Here is a 15,012-nt window from a genome sequence, read left to right as displayed (position 1 = left end):
GGCTGACCATTTTAAAAAACCCACAAGTTTTAAAATCCTGCCACTCTTTGTGAGTTGGGCACATGCTCTGCAAGGTGAAATAAGTAGCAGGTGAGAAACCTTCGGGAAAGGAATGGTCTATGATTGTAGAAAACAAGGACCAAACAGCCCTGCACTACCACCCACTGGCAGGAATGGGCTGCAGCAGCTGAAATCACAAGGTGTGCGGAAGATGCCGTGTGTTTGTGTGTTGCAGTGTTCACAGGACGTCCTTGCCATTAAAACGCCACCCCATGTTTTTTTTAACCATTTAACGTGGATCTATCCCTCTTTTTGCAAGGAGATGAGATAAGTTAGACAAAAATTGCCCATGTCCCGTTTGCAATAATATCTCAGCTACCCATTTGCAAACTAAGTGGAAACACCCTAACACTGTCAGCCCCTCTGGGAGAATAAAGAAAAGGAAAAGGAAAGAATTTCTGATACGGAAAGCAAACCTCTGAGCTGAGAAGGTGCTCGAGAGGCTACCCAGTTACTCCACTCGGGTTGCGCCTCTTTTGCACCCCGCGCGCCTTAAACAAAACTGCACCGACCAACCCGCGCGGGTAAAGCCTCTCTGCTGACTCCGCCCACTCTCCGCATCGACGCGGAAGCACTCGACTAGGCAAGCCTTTTCGAGGATTCGACAATCTCTCTCTCTCTCAGCCGGCTGCTCCGTCGTTAGAGACGTCGGCTCGATTGCTTCGGCCTGCCCGCAAGCCGGCTAAGCAGGAAAAAAAGGGGGGAGGACTCGCGCGTCGAGCGTCGAGCGTCTCGTTTTCTCTCCCCGCCGAAACATTTTCCCTCTTTCTCCCCCCCCCCTCCCCCCACCCTTTGGAAGCGACGGAGGCGAGGATCGATTGCTTTGGCCCGGGGGTTGCCATTTTACAGGAACAAACAGAACGTGAAAAGAAAGAGGTAACGAGCCCGGTCAGCGGCGTCTCCCTCCCTCCAGCTCCCCCCCCCCCGCCAAATGGAACTTCCCGACACCCCCCCCCCGCTTAAACTTACGCCCTACGCACACAGCTCCTCAATGCGGACTAGCCGCTTCAGTTCCCAGTCTCAAACCATCCCGTCGCTCTTGGACCCTAGACGGGGGTTGGGGAACAGGTGTAGGGCCGGATTTAGGTTTGATGGGGCCCTAAGCTACTGAAGGTAATGGGGCCCTTGATATGTCCAGCTATAATTTGTCAACAACAAATTGTCGCTGTTTTTTGTGTTGAATATATGCTGTATGGTAATTTATGGACCTAATAGGTCCATACACAACACAAAAGACTTGCTGTATGTAGGTTTTATTTTACAGTGGTACCTCGGGTTGCATACGCTTCAGGTTACAGACGCTTCAGGTTACAGACACCGCTAACCCAGAAATAGTAACTTGGGTTAAGAACTTTGCTTAAAAACCACCACTTCCCTATACAGGGTGCCTTCAGATGTCTTCTAAACATAAGTACCTATGTTGTATAGGTACTTATCTCTTTGGCTGGGGGGTGTCACTTAACTCCATACCCTCCAACGTTTCTCTGATGAAAAGAGGGACATCCTAAGGAAAAGCAAGACATTCCAGGATCAAGTCAGAAACCGGGACAGCTTCTGTAAGTTCAGGACTGTTCCTGGAAAATAGGGTCACTTGGAGGGCCTGGGGCTATTATCATCTAAATAAAATAAAAAAGAAATCCCTTAACGCATCACTTCGGCCCGAGCTGTGCACTGGCTAAGCATGAGGCAGAAAACAGCACCACATTTTTCTGTGTATGTACTGTATAGGAGATTGGAAAGAAACCTGATTCTGGGGTGGTTAAAGGGAGTGAAGCCAGCAATGGTAATTTTACCTGGCAGTGAGGTGGGGAGAAAATGGGTTATTGGGCAAGGAGGTTTCTGGTTTCTTGTCTCTTCCCATCTGTCATCATGAAGCTGTCCTAGTCCTCTTCAAAATTGTTTTCATGGGCACCAGAATGGTCAGATCTCTTAACAACCTAAAAGAGTTTTTCAGGCATCTGCAGCTTGTGAATTGCCTGCAATGTGTGCCAGTGTTAAAAAGGAAGCGTGAAAGAGAAATAAGCTCCCATCTGTCAAGAGTTTCTAGGAAATTATTCAAAAGTAGTATGCGTTAGCATCTCAGAATCACAAGTTCCTTTTTGTGTTTCAACTTTACTGTTAAAATTTTAAAATAATTTAAAATTCACATAGACAGTGCTTTAACTAGTGCTCTGGAGGTGACAAAGACAGATCTCCAACTGAACAGGGTGTAAATTTTACAAACAGGTTTCTTTACTTTCTGAGCCTGCTTTTTTTAAGGTTTGCATTAGCATTAAAAAAATTCTCTGCACAATGGAAAGGCTAGAGATTTAGATGTTTAACTGAATGTAAATTCCGAAACTGTAGTCATGCAACTATTTATAAGCTATTGACATACACTTTCCTCTCCTGCTGAAGCAAAATAATATCTACATCCCTTTGTAGTTTTGCGGTAAAGTGAAAAAAACATTGTTCCGGTTTGTTTTGCACAGGTTCTAACAGCTGGTTCAGGCAGTTCTCGGAAGTGTTTTGGGCATGGATCCTTAACAAGTTGCAGCTCAGGCCCAACGCGTTGTATAACCAGCCACTCTGGTGTGTATATCTCTGTTTTAGGAAAAATCTTTAGACGAAGATACCCATGCAAATGGCCACTGTAAGTAATATTGCTGTTTTCAGTGTTTGTTAAGAATGTCATACAAATGTCTCTAAATGTGTTCCTGTTTCTATTCTTGTTCCTTAGCTTATGTGACATGACATATGAATAGTGCTTTATGAAGTTTCTTGATGTATAAACTTGTGAAGTCAAAAATGGAAACACTTAGACTGGTGTATGTATTTAATATTATGTAAATCATGATGCACTACTGAGCTGAACTAGATAGGTTAAAAAAAAGATGTGCAGCTTCATAATATGGAATGCTTTAGGAAGTAATTTGCATCACTACTGAAATACCTAGAACACTGGATTATTCACTGGCAAACTGAATTTTCCACTGTCCTATAAATACCTAAAACATTGTGTTTGGTACACACAAGAATTTGGAGGGTGTGGGCCTGTAAAGATGTGGGATTGGATCCTATGGGCTTCTTGTTCATGGAAGGTATTTTCACCAGTTTCTCCCTTCAGGCCAGCATCTGCTGCTGCTTTGGGAGGTGTCTGGGGAGGCAAATCCTGTTCCTCTTGAGGAAAACTCCCCACAGTTCTTAGGCACCAACCTATAAATTATAAAGGCTGTAATTGTAGAAACTAGTGCAACCCAATCCTTTGTGGGTGTACTCAGAAGTCAGTCCTACCGAGTTCAACAAGATTCATTCCGAAAGTGTATGTAGGCTTGTGGACTAAGAATTAAGTTGGTTACATTTGATTTATTTCTGTTAGATTTAACAACAGTTTATTTATCACGCATGAAACGCCTACAGTTTTCTACAGGTTGTTCAGGGATTAAAAGACAAGACAGTTCCTGCAGGCCTACAGTCTAAAATACATGAACAAAAGGGAAAAGGAACAAGAAAGGGGAACATATGCAGGAGTGTAGCCAGTGTGATCTTAAATCAGTTATACAGATTTCCTTATTGTACACTTCTGTTGGCTCAGATAGCTTACTGATATAATGAGAGAGGCGAGCATATGCATTTTGAATAATAATAACAGCATTAATACATTTTTGAAAGCTCATATTCTGGGTTCAAAACTTAGGCTTTGATGCAATAGCACAATTAAGCCTGAACATTTACAACTGTATGAAATGTTGCACCATTCAAGTTTGAATTGGAATTACTATTTTTCATCATATAAACTGATATACCTATAAAATCCATGAATGGAGCTTCCATAAGGGCTTCAGAGGTCCTTTTCTGTTTGTGGAAATAGGGTGAGATAGAATCTCTACCATGCACAAAAGTGAAATGTTTTATTGGCTAAACATCTTTCCAAATATACTTCTTAAGGACACATAAAATGCACACCTGTGTGTTTTTTAGTGTGCTCCATAACACTAGAGAACAGAATGGTGTGCTTGTTGTTGTTGTTGCTTGTTACCCAAAGGTGTTCAGAAAACTTACAACACATTTAAAACAGAAACGTAAGTATACCAGAACGAAACAACTCCCATAACAGCCACATGAAGTTTTGGCAGTATACTAGTGATAGGCAGTGTCCCTGCAGAAGAAATATCCTTTGAAACTCATTGGGCCAATACAGACCATCATATTTGTGCATCCTTGAGATTGTTTTGCCCTTTTCTGTTACTGCCTTCCTTCTTTTGATTTGGTTTGTCTAGTTATGATCCTTTTCTTACTTGCCTCTTTTTCTGTGCTGCCACTGGACCAACTGCTTTCAAAACAGGCGTTCTTGACAGTGCCCACTAATGCAGTGCAAAGAGCTGCGAATGAGCTGAAAACCGAGAAAGGCTCAGTGTTGAGTAAACATATGCATAGTGTGATTTCAGATTGCATTACTTCATGTTGTGTCTACGCAACCATAGCTGCAACTATTGTCCTTATATTAGCACTGTGCAAATTGCATTCAGTGCAAAGAAGAGGGTTGCTTTTTGCTAGGATGTGCGATTAGGTATTGTAGCAGTCTAGTATTGGTTCACTGGGGCCAGTGGGTCACAGAAACATACGTTGCTGTGGGCAGTACGCCGTAGGTAACATAAAATTGCTATATTTATCACATTATTTTAGGAAAGGATGCATGTATCATAAGAATTGTAAAACTTAGTGTAAAGATTGTGTACCTCCAAATTAAAAAAATAACAATTTTTGAAGCTAACCTGTAAAAAACAACCTTTCAAATTTAGAAACCACTGAGTTTTCATTTCCTGTTTAGCACCTTGCCTTTTAGATTCCTTTCTAAAACATTCTGGATTTTGATGCAATATCTAGCCAGGCTTTTTATTTAAAAAACAAAACAAATGCCAACCCACATTGGCTGCAGATGCATTTCTAAACGGAATGGTGGAACTGTTTAAAAAAAAAAATCCGCTGAAGAGAATTGCCTTGTGAGCTCTTAATAATCTTGCAATACTTTTCAAAAGGTTAGACCTGGGAGGTTGGGATTGCAAGACAAGCACTTGAGCACGGTGTCAGCCAAATTAATCAGTGGTGCAGTACTTAATAATGTTGGCATTTGTTGTCGTTAAGCTTCAGAATAAAACTACACCAAGATGATATCGCACATCTGAGCCCTGTTGATTCAGGCTGTTTTCAGATTCAGGAAGAGAAATTGAAGCCATTTTCCCTGCGGTTCGTGTGTTGTAAGATTTCCCCCGGTTTTGTTGTCATGAGAGTTTTGATCTTAGGCGTGAGCTCACTACAGTTGCATGGGTCTGGGATTGAATGCATACAGTATGGCCAAGTAGTATGGTCGCCTTACCCTAAGTGGCTTGCCAGCTTTGCAGTGGGAAATGTGCCATCTCCTGATAAACCAGAGGAACTAACTTGTCTGCTCTTCTTAACTACCCTTGCCGGAAGAAAGAACCGACTCACGTGTGTTTTTTCTTTTAATACGCTTTGCTTATCAGATGTTTGAACACATTCCATGTATGTATTGTGGCGCTTTTCTTTTTTCTTCTGCTAGATAAAAAGTGTCATTTACTTAATGCAGCATTTTATCCATGTGGCAAATGGCGTGCAAAAATTCCAGCATGCAGGATTTTTCATACTAAAACTTTTAATTTTTTTAGCCACACCCAAAGGAAACGTAGTACATTGGTAATATAGAAGGTCGGGATGCAAAATTCAGCTAATAAGATTCCTCCACCCCTACGCAATGCGTCTCTGGATACTGACTTGTTGTTTTGATGTGCAATATATGCTACATTCAGTTCTCTTTGTGTCCCCTTTAGGTACTTTGTAACAGAGCTAGACTGGTGACGTACCTTCCGGGATTTTATTCTTTGGTTAGAAGGATTGTAACTCCCAAGGCCTTTTCCACAGCAGGGTCCTCTGGCTCAGACGAGCCTTCCGTTGCTGCTGCACCCCCAGACATATGTAAGAAACATTCCAAGAATTTGTTTCACCCGTGTTTACATCTAAAATTAGCTGTATTGTGGGGGGAAACATGCAGCTGTATTCATCTAATGTGTCTCATCAGCACAAGGCTTTTTGCTTGTCCAGTGGACTTTCTCTCCTCCTCCTCCTCCTCCTCCCCTGGGTGCACCCCACGCCCTTCCCACATCTGCTCCAGAGCTCTGGAACAGGTTTGCGGGGGGAGCTGGGGGGAGCTCTGTTGCACAAGCAGAAATCCTTGCCACTCAGAGGGTGTGTTAGTTGGATACCACACACAATATGTATTTCAAATCATCTGTATCTTATGGTTCCTCTGGTCATAACATACTTGGAATTAAGTATCATGAAGTTCAATGGAACTTAGTTTTCCCGTTTTCTGCTTAAACTTGAGTTACTAGCTTGCTGAGCAGCATGCAAAAAACATTTGTGTTTTATAACAGTGCAATTACATGTGTGTGTTTAAACAACTTAACTCTTAACTTTTGGCAGGTCCAAGAACTGTGTGGCCCGATGAGGCTATGGGACCCTTTGGTCCGCAAGACCAACGATTTCAGCTCCCGGGGAACATAGGCTTTGACTGTCACCTGAACGGTGCAGGGATTCAGAAGGCAACACAAGCGCACAAAAAACTGCCTGACATATTAGTGGAGCCCCTGGCAAGCGAAAGGCATGAATTTGTGATGGCTCAGTACGTCAACGAGTTCCAGGTAAGAACTCAAGTGGAAAACATAGCTCCAAAGTAACTGGCCTGCCTAGCAAAAAAGCAGGCACATGGTCTTTCTCTCCTGATTTTGAAATGAGCACCCACCCCTGTGTTTCAGATGGGCTATCATAGTATTTTTGGAGTGGTGCCCTGGAATAGAATTGTCTGGAATAGAATTGTACTTCAGCTGTGCAGAAACTTGAGGATACTAGAACTGGGTGATATATGGCCCCAAACTGGCTTGAAATCCATATCGTGATATTGCTTCATAATTTTTGACTTGGCATTATATTGCGAATCATGGTGTGTGCGCGTGTGCTATGCTAAAAAGCACAATGTGGGGGAAACCGTGAAGCCAGCCAATGCCTCTTCTGCATAGCTTCATCCTTATTTCAGACATTGTGATGTATCGGTATATCTCTCTGTGTTTAGCTGATGATATAGCACGGTGTTGAAAACCAGGTATCGCCCAGCCATAGAGGGTACAACCTTTTGCTAATTTTAAGAATAAGAGCTGGGGCAAAGTTAAATCTCAAATAACACTGCTGGCGTTACTGTTGTACGTAGCTCTGAACAATTACCTGTTGTTGTTTTTGTTTTCAGAACAGTAATCCTCCTCATAAACAAGAAGTTAGTAATGCCAAGGCCTACTTTGAAACCACTAAGGTAGAATGTGCAATACAACCCTGTCCAGAGCTGTTGCGCAAAGGTATGGGTGCTGCTGCCTTCATCCTCCTTTTCAAAATTTTCATTATCTCAGTAGACTTTATACCTTGACCCTTTTTTTCGCTTTTTTTTTTTTTTTGCTTGAGCATCGCAGTGTTTTCTTTTCAGTTGCATAAATTAACCCTCTTTTTGTCTTTATTCTAAAAAAAAAGCAAGCAACAGTGCGCTTTTCCAGATGAGCAAAACCTTTAGCCTGGGAACCTGACAGTCGTCCTTTCTGTAGTAAATGCATCTCCATTGTGCGTGCAAGCTGTTGAAGAGCACAGTGGCAATTCCCCATGCTTACAAATGGGGTTGATGGAGGGTAGCTGGTGACGGAGAGGTGGGGCTGTGCTTCTCATCTTCTTGACTGAGTCACTGCAGCAAACCAGAATGGAAAGAGGGAAGGGTGAGATTGGCACATTGACACCATGCTACCTCGTCCCTCCCTCTTTCTTTCCTGGTTTGCTGCAGTGACTCAGCCAGGTGGAGCTCAGGCAAGCAGCTTGATTCCACCATGGCGCCACTGCTGGTGGAGCAAAAGAACTGTAACAATCACCTAAGGCTGCAGTCCTCATCCTGTTTACCTGAATTCAGTAGGACTTGCTCTCGGGTAGGCCTGGCTAAGATTGGGCAGTTAAGTTTCATTGACTTCTTCCTTCCTTCGTAGATTTTGAGTCAATGTTTCCAGAAGGAACTTCCAATAACCTCACAGTCCTAACAGTAACACAGAAGACAATAAATGATATGACTGCATGGAGTGAAGAGGTGGAAAACGAGCGAGAAAATCTGATAGAAAATGTAAGTCTCATCAGCTTTCGGCAGTAAATTATGATACTGTTCTCATTGGAGGTGAGACCCTGTGCGTTTGTGTGTTGTATTGGATTCAGTTCTTGATATCATGCTTTAGGAATGTGGAGTCTGCCCTAAGAGTGGATGACCATTATAGGTTGTGACCCAATATTTTGTGACCCAGTGTTAATGAAGCTCTCTTAGAAAGAATTTGGATATACACGACTAACGCTTGGTCCTTAACATTTAATGCCCATCTTGATTTTTCCTTTTAAAAGATAAATTAAAAAATTGTCCAGTAGCACCTTAGGAAAGGTAAAGGTACCACTGACCGTTAGGTCCAGTCGTGGACAACTCTGGGGTTGTGTGCTCATCTCGCTCTACAGGCCAAGGGAGCCAGCGTTTGTCCGCAGACAGTTTTTCCGGGTCATGTAACCAGCATGACTAAACTGCTTCTGGCAAACCAGAGCAGCGCACGGAAATGCCGTTTACCTTCCCGCTGGAGTGGTGCCTATTTACATATCTACTTGCACTTGATGTGCTTTCGAACTGCTAAGTTGGCAGGAGCAGGGACCGAGCAACAGGAGCTCACCCTGTCGCTTTCATGTGCACGCACACTTCTTCAGATACACATATCTGAAGTGTATCTGAAGAGGTGTGCATGCACACGGAATCTTATACCTAGAACAAACTTATTTGGTCTCTAAGGTGCTACTGGACAATTTTTTAATTTATTCCGACTGCGTCAGACCAACACGGTCTACCTGACTTTAAAAAATAGTAACTTTAAATATATTTTATGCATACTCACTAGCTACATGCTGTAATGTTTTACATTCAGTTTACTAAGTTGAACCTTTTATACCACATCTGTTAATAATTGCAGTAAATAAATCAGCCCAAGTGATTATATGCAGAATTGCCACTAGGGGTCATCCTTTCTTAAATGTACGTTTTTTGCTTGGCTTTGGAATCAATAGTTGTATCCCGACAAATGTCTGTGTTTTGCTGCTGCTGAATTTTTCCCCATATGTTATTCTCTGAAAATGTTCTGTACTTTAGTAGTGCTTTTAAAATAACCTAAAAATGCCAGCTTCTTTTATTTCAACTTGATTTTTTGGCTAATATATCTGAGACCAGATTCTAGTTAACATCAGCCACACTGCAGTTCCTTTAACTCCATTTGAGAAAGTTTCACAATGACAAATAAGCGTTTATATGGGTTCTAAAGGTTTTCAAGGGGTTAGGAAGGAGAGTGCAGTGTTCAGTCATCACCATGAAAGCTGCACACAGAATAAAGCTCTCATTTTAGCGTGTCAGTGTCTCTGTGTTAGTCATGGTCTGTTGGGCCTTGGCATTGTAATCTGGTCTAATTATATTTTAATTGTCCTCCTCCTTCCTTGTCCACCTTCCTGTCAATTCCAATATATTGAACACAAGGGTGCTGGGATGGTAGACGTAACCTTCTGGCCTAAAGGTTACTAACAGCAAATTCACAATAGAATGGACTGTTTGTTTGCATTGTAGACAATCTCAGGAGAACTTAACTTAACATGAGAGACTTGGAGTAAAGTAATGAGAGTTAGTGGCAGGCAAATGAAGGTGTTATTGTATTGAAGACTCAAGTTGTCTTAATTAACATCTGTTTGGTGAGTGGCTACTGTGAGATCACCAGGATCAAAAGAGTCAGTGCATAAACATGTTTAGACTGTTTATTGGGGCTCCGTTGGCTTAATCTGAAATTGAAATGAACAGATACGTAGACCTTTGACTAATTGGAAAGATAGGTCCACACTGAATGTAAATCTTCTCTTTTAAGATTATTCAGAATCTGAGTAAGCCCTTATGATAAAGGGTCCAGATCTCTGGCTTACATGCTTCAAGAAAGAAATGTGTGTATTTATCGATTTCAAATAAATGAGGGGATGCAGCTGTACAACATTGTGTGCCTCGAGAGGTCCGGAGGGCGGCAACCTGAAAACCGGCCTTTTCTGTAGTGGCTCCCCCATTTGTGGAATGCTCTCCCCGGGGAGGTTCGCCTGGCTTCTTCACTATATAGTTTTAGGTGTCAAAGTGTTGAACAAATGGAATGCAAACTAGCAAAATCAGTTTCAAGTGATGTTTCCCATACAGGGTCAGCCTGCCCAACCACAGTTAGCTTTTCCATTTGATATGTTAAATGTAGTATCTTTTGCCGTAGTGCAAAGGATATACAAGTGCATTTGGTGAGAACCTCCACAATTCCTTTTGTTGAAGAGGCACGCTTCTACTGAATTTTTAAAATAAGAAGTGTCACTTTCTTTGACAATAGAGTCTATTCTGGCAAAAATAAAAGAGAGTTCCATCTGTGTGCACAGTTTCATCCCACACTCTAGTGTAGCTCCTTTTTAGATGCTGTTTCTTTCTAAATTAGCACCATGTATTTAGAGGTTAGCAGGAGTTTTGAGCATCTGTGCTTTGTGTTTGGACGATAATTTTCTTGGCATAGGTTTTGGGCAGAGTTGCCATTGTGGATTAGAGAACTGCAGAAAGTGCTTTACTGATCAAGATACAGGAGGTTGAGACTAGGAAACAAACCTAAGGCAAAAGGAGCATGCAAAAAAGTGGGCAATTGGTAAGGTATGGATTTGTTTAATTTTTTGAATTTGCAGGTATGGCAACACTGCAACCAACCCGAGCAATCAGTTATATTTTCCTGCCTGTGCAGAACTATTAATGCTTCACTGACCATCACAAAGAATTTCTTCTAGGTTCCATGTGACCATCGTATCTCAATATAGGTTCTTAATTTTAATCCTCTTAGTCTCGGTTGACAGAGTTGAATAACAGTACTGTGTTCAATTTCACATTTGTTTGCTGGGGAAATGGAATATGCATTAGCCTTAAAAGTGTGCTTAGCATCTTTTATTTCCTCTCTTCTTAGTTTATCAGTGGTGCCAAGGAAATTTGCTATGCTTTGTGTGCCGAAGGCTATTGGGCAGATTTCATTGATCCAACTTCAGGATTGGCAGTAAGTATTTCTACCAAAGCACAGCAAGAAGAGGGAGGCTGAGCACCGTCTGTCTCAGACAAGGGGAAAAAAGGAATATGACAACTCCTACTCGAGTTTCTGCTCGTTCCACTTGAAACCATTTTAAAGGCTATCTAAAATTGTTTCTGGAATGTCCGTGACAGTCTTTCTCAATTCTCGGCTATATCATAGAAACCGTTGTCATAGCTGGCACCTTAAGAGGCAGTTAAACAAAAGAACGCAAGACTGTTTTTATTTGTTTTAGTTATTACATCTATTTTCTCCTCCAAGGAGCTCAAAGCAGTTCACATAGTTCTCCCCAGCCCCAAGTTTATTCTTACAACAATCTTAGGATAGGCTGAGAGAATTATAGGCTCATGGTCACCTAGTGAGCTTCACGGCTGAGTGGGAATTTGAACCCGGGTCACACTAGTCCTAGTTTAGCACTGGAATCACTACACCACTCTGTCTCTCACCTCCCCCCCCCCCCTTTTACACTCTTAAAAAAAGAACCTAGTTCTTTCAGGATAGTGGTGTGTCATGGATTGTAGGTATTTGAGATGTTCCTTTGACAATTCTTTCATGCACAACCATATCAGTATTATTTCTAATTGTTAAAAAAAAATGTCCCACATCAGGGCCCTTAGAAATGTCCTAGATCCAAATTATTTGAAAAGCTAGTCAGTATGGAATAGCAAAGCACTAAGACCTGTTATAGGGACGTGGGTGGTGCTGCGGTCTCAACCACTGAGCCTTGGGCTTGCCGATCAAAAGTTCGGCAGTTCAAATCCCTATGACGGGGTGAGCTCCCATTGCTCGCTCCCAGCTCCTGCCAACCTAGCAGTTTGAAAGCATGCCAAAAAGTGCAAGCAGATAAATAGATACTGCTCCAGTGGGAAGGTAAACGGTGTTTCCATGTGCTGCTCTCGTTTCGGTGTTCCATTGCGCCAGAAGCAGCTTAGTCATGCTGGCCACATGACCCAGAAAAAATGTCTGCAGAACAGACAAACACCAGCTCCCTGGCCTGTAAAGCGAGATGAGCGCCGCAACCCCAGAGTCATTCGCAACTGGACTTAACTGCCAGGGGTCCCTTTACCTTTAAGACCTGTTATATTCTCCTACTAAGTGTGTACCTAGTTTTTTACCCAACTTTTGTTGGTGAATCTTTACTGTCTTTGCATGGGCACTGTTAGAATCTGCTGTTGCAGTATATAGAATCATATAAATATTGCAAGGGAATCCTGCTCACAGCTGTTCCTGTGTGGGCTTGAACCATCAACCTTCCGGTTAGCAGCTAGACACACTAAACCATTGCGCCACAGGGTCCAGGCTATTGATTCATAAAATCCAAGGAATTAGAAGTGCACTTTCCTGGTAACAGTGTAAATTTGAGGGCTGGATATGTGGGCTCCAGAATTTCCAGTTGCCATGGGATATAATAAACAGTATAGTTATCGCTCTATAGAAATGTCAATGCAAAACCAGCAGTTGTACATTTTCTGCCATGACATTTAAATGTATTTAAGCTTAGACTTAAAACTAGTTTGATCTATTATGTTGAAATATATTCAGGAATCTTACTATAAACGTACACTCTGTTTTGTTGTGCTTTCTTTGCAGTTTTTTGGCCCTTATACAAACAACACCCTTTTTGAAACTGATGAACGCTACCGCCATTTAGGATTTTATGTGGAGGACCTTGGCTGCTGTAAAGTTATTCGTCATAATCTCTGGGGAACACACGTGGTGGTCGGAAGTATTTTCACTAATGCTTCACCTGACAGCCCTATCATGAAGAAACTGAGTGGCAATTAACCGCATCTTCAGGCTTAAGAATTGGCCAATAAACACTGTTGGGACATATCAAGCGATAAATTACACTGATTTCTAGAGAGTAAAAGATCTGTTATTTATTTTAGTCTTCATCGGATATGTAGTCTCTATACACGATTTATAAGGTAATCCAACATTTTACTTGAGAGATGTGTGTATATATAGCGTATGATATTCTAAAGTATGACTTTTCCAAACTTTCAATAAAGTGAAACATCCACAGTAATCTTACACTGGAACACAAATCCTCAGCACTTTTATAACATTTCCCATTTTCATTCTGGTAAGTCAGATTTAATTTACTTGCAATATATTTTATAAATGTCTGTCTGACATAGGGTGCAAATTGATTGGAAATAGAGCAATGATCATTTCACATCTTCATTTTTTATATTTTTGAAAGAAACATTTTTGAAGTAGGGATAGTCCACTTGTTTGGTTAGATCCCATTAAAGGAAAATAATATCAGTCATTCTTTTATGCAAGAACCAGTATTGTCTTATTTCTGTTTTTCTGTTTTTCATGTTTTATTTGGAATATACTTCAAGCAGGAGATTTTGTGGCCTACTTCATGATTTTCAGAAAGCATAATGGCGTGTACCTTATGCAACCTGGATATTCCTGTGAGGGAAGAGGTGATTTTTCCCAATTTCCCAATTTCCCTGCCTTGTCTGAATCTGCCACGCTTTGAAAATTTGCTACAGGAGGTTGGGGAACCTTCCAGAACAGCATGCAAAGTGCCCATTTGGGGATGCAGAGGGAAGGAGAAATCGTAGAAAAATAGCCTCTACTCACATCTCATCCTGTCTGTGGATCCTCCATGAACAGAAAGATCTCTTCCATTCGTGGAATGCCAGGTCTGGATGCAACCCAATATTCCAAAATATATCCCAACTCGATTTTTAAAAGTTGTGTTTGGATTTGCTTGAAGCTAGTACACCTAAGTGTGCCTGACTTTCTAACAGGCCTCCTCTCTAAGCTAGCCACAACAATATGAATTAAAGAATGGTAGTCAAAGGAATTAAATCAGTGTAAATCAAAACTGTTTCTGCACTGAAGACCCTTTCTAGATCTCATTACTGCCAAAAGATAAAGAAAAGAAATCAGTGTCATATTTTCATGGATCTGGTTTGAATGCAAGTATGGGTTGAATTCTTGTCAGTAGAATTTTGTTTCTGTGAATATTGGCTGAGACGTTGCAGTAGGCTGTTTTATTTCCTTGAATATATGCAATACAAAAATGTGATTGAACTATAGGCCAAGTCATCAGATCCTGTTAAAACATCGCCTAGCATCATGAGTTTCTCTGGTTAGTATTCTTTCCCTGGATACCTACTGTTGTGCCAACGCTGTTGATTAAAGAAAGAAATTGTTTTCCAGGTGACTTTCATCAAAATCCACAGTTGCAGTGGTTCTATTGTAGGACAGTCCTCAGCTAACTACTTGCATGTGCAGAATGACTTCCACTTGCACAATGACTTCTACTTGCCCAGCCTGGCTTTCCTCCCATCTGCTCACCCACTAAATATTTTACTTCATTTTTAATTTGTTACACTGCCTCTTTCTATATTACTATACACGAGGGGGTTTACAAGCTGAAGAAACAACAAAACAGACAGCAAAGATCCCGCATGTAATAACAATCTGATACAATACAAAGAAGTCCCCGTAACTTTAAAATAAACAACTTCCATCAGGCAAAGCAATATTCAAGAATCCACCAGAATATAATAGTAAACAGTCAAATTAAATACCAGCAAATGATAATTAAACGGTTAACACTTACCATTATAATAAAGAATCACTAAACTATAATCAAGAAAAACAATGGCAAGTCACAATGCATAAAATACCACAAACCAAATAAAAGGATCAAATTGAGAAACAAGGGCACACAACTTATAATCTATCTGTCCCT

The 15,012-nt window shown here is 41.3% G+C and overlaps 1 protein-coding gene across 1 annotated transcript; it reads left to right on the top strand.

Annotated features, from left to right (window-relative positions):
* The first annotated feature begins 1,050 nt into the window (after positions 1-1,050).
* Positions 1,051-13,325, top strand: MMADHC (metabolism of cobalamin associated D). The gene is made up of 8 exons (XM_081927555.1): positions 1,051-1,173; positions 2,532-2,692; positions 5,889-6,033; positions 6,541-6,758; positions 7,358-7,463; positions 8,130-8,260; positions 11,175-11,261; positions 12,882-13,325. The coding sequence occupies exons 2-8, from the start codon at positions 2,678-2,680 to the stop codon at positions 13,074-13,076; spliced, it is 897 nt and encodes a 298-aa protein (XP_081783681.1). The 5' UTR covers positions 1,051-1,173; positions 2,532-2,677; the 3' UTR covers positions 13,077-13,325.
* Positions 13,326-15,012: the final 1,687 nt, after the last annotated feature.

This window comes from Podarcis melisellensis (assembly GCF_964234715.1).
Source record: "Podarcis melisellensis genome assembly, chromosome: 1".
Taxonomy (NCBI): Eukaryota; Metazoa; Chordata; class Lepidosauria; order Squamata; family Lacertidae; genus Podarcis; species Podarcis melisellensis.
Note: the sequence above shows the minus strand (reverse complement) of the source record. Positions and strands in the feature narration are given on the sequence as shown.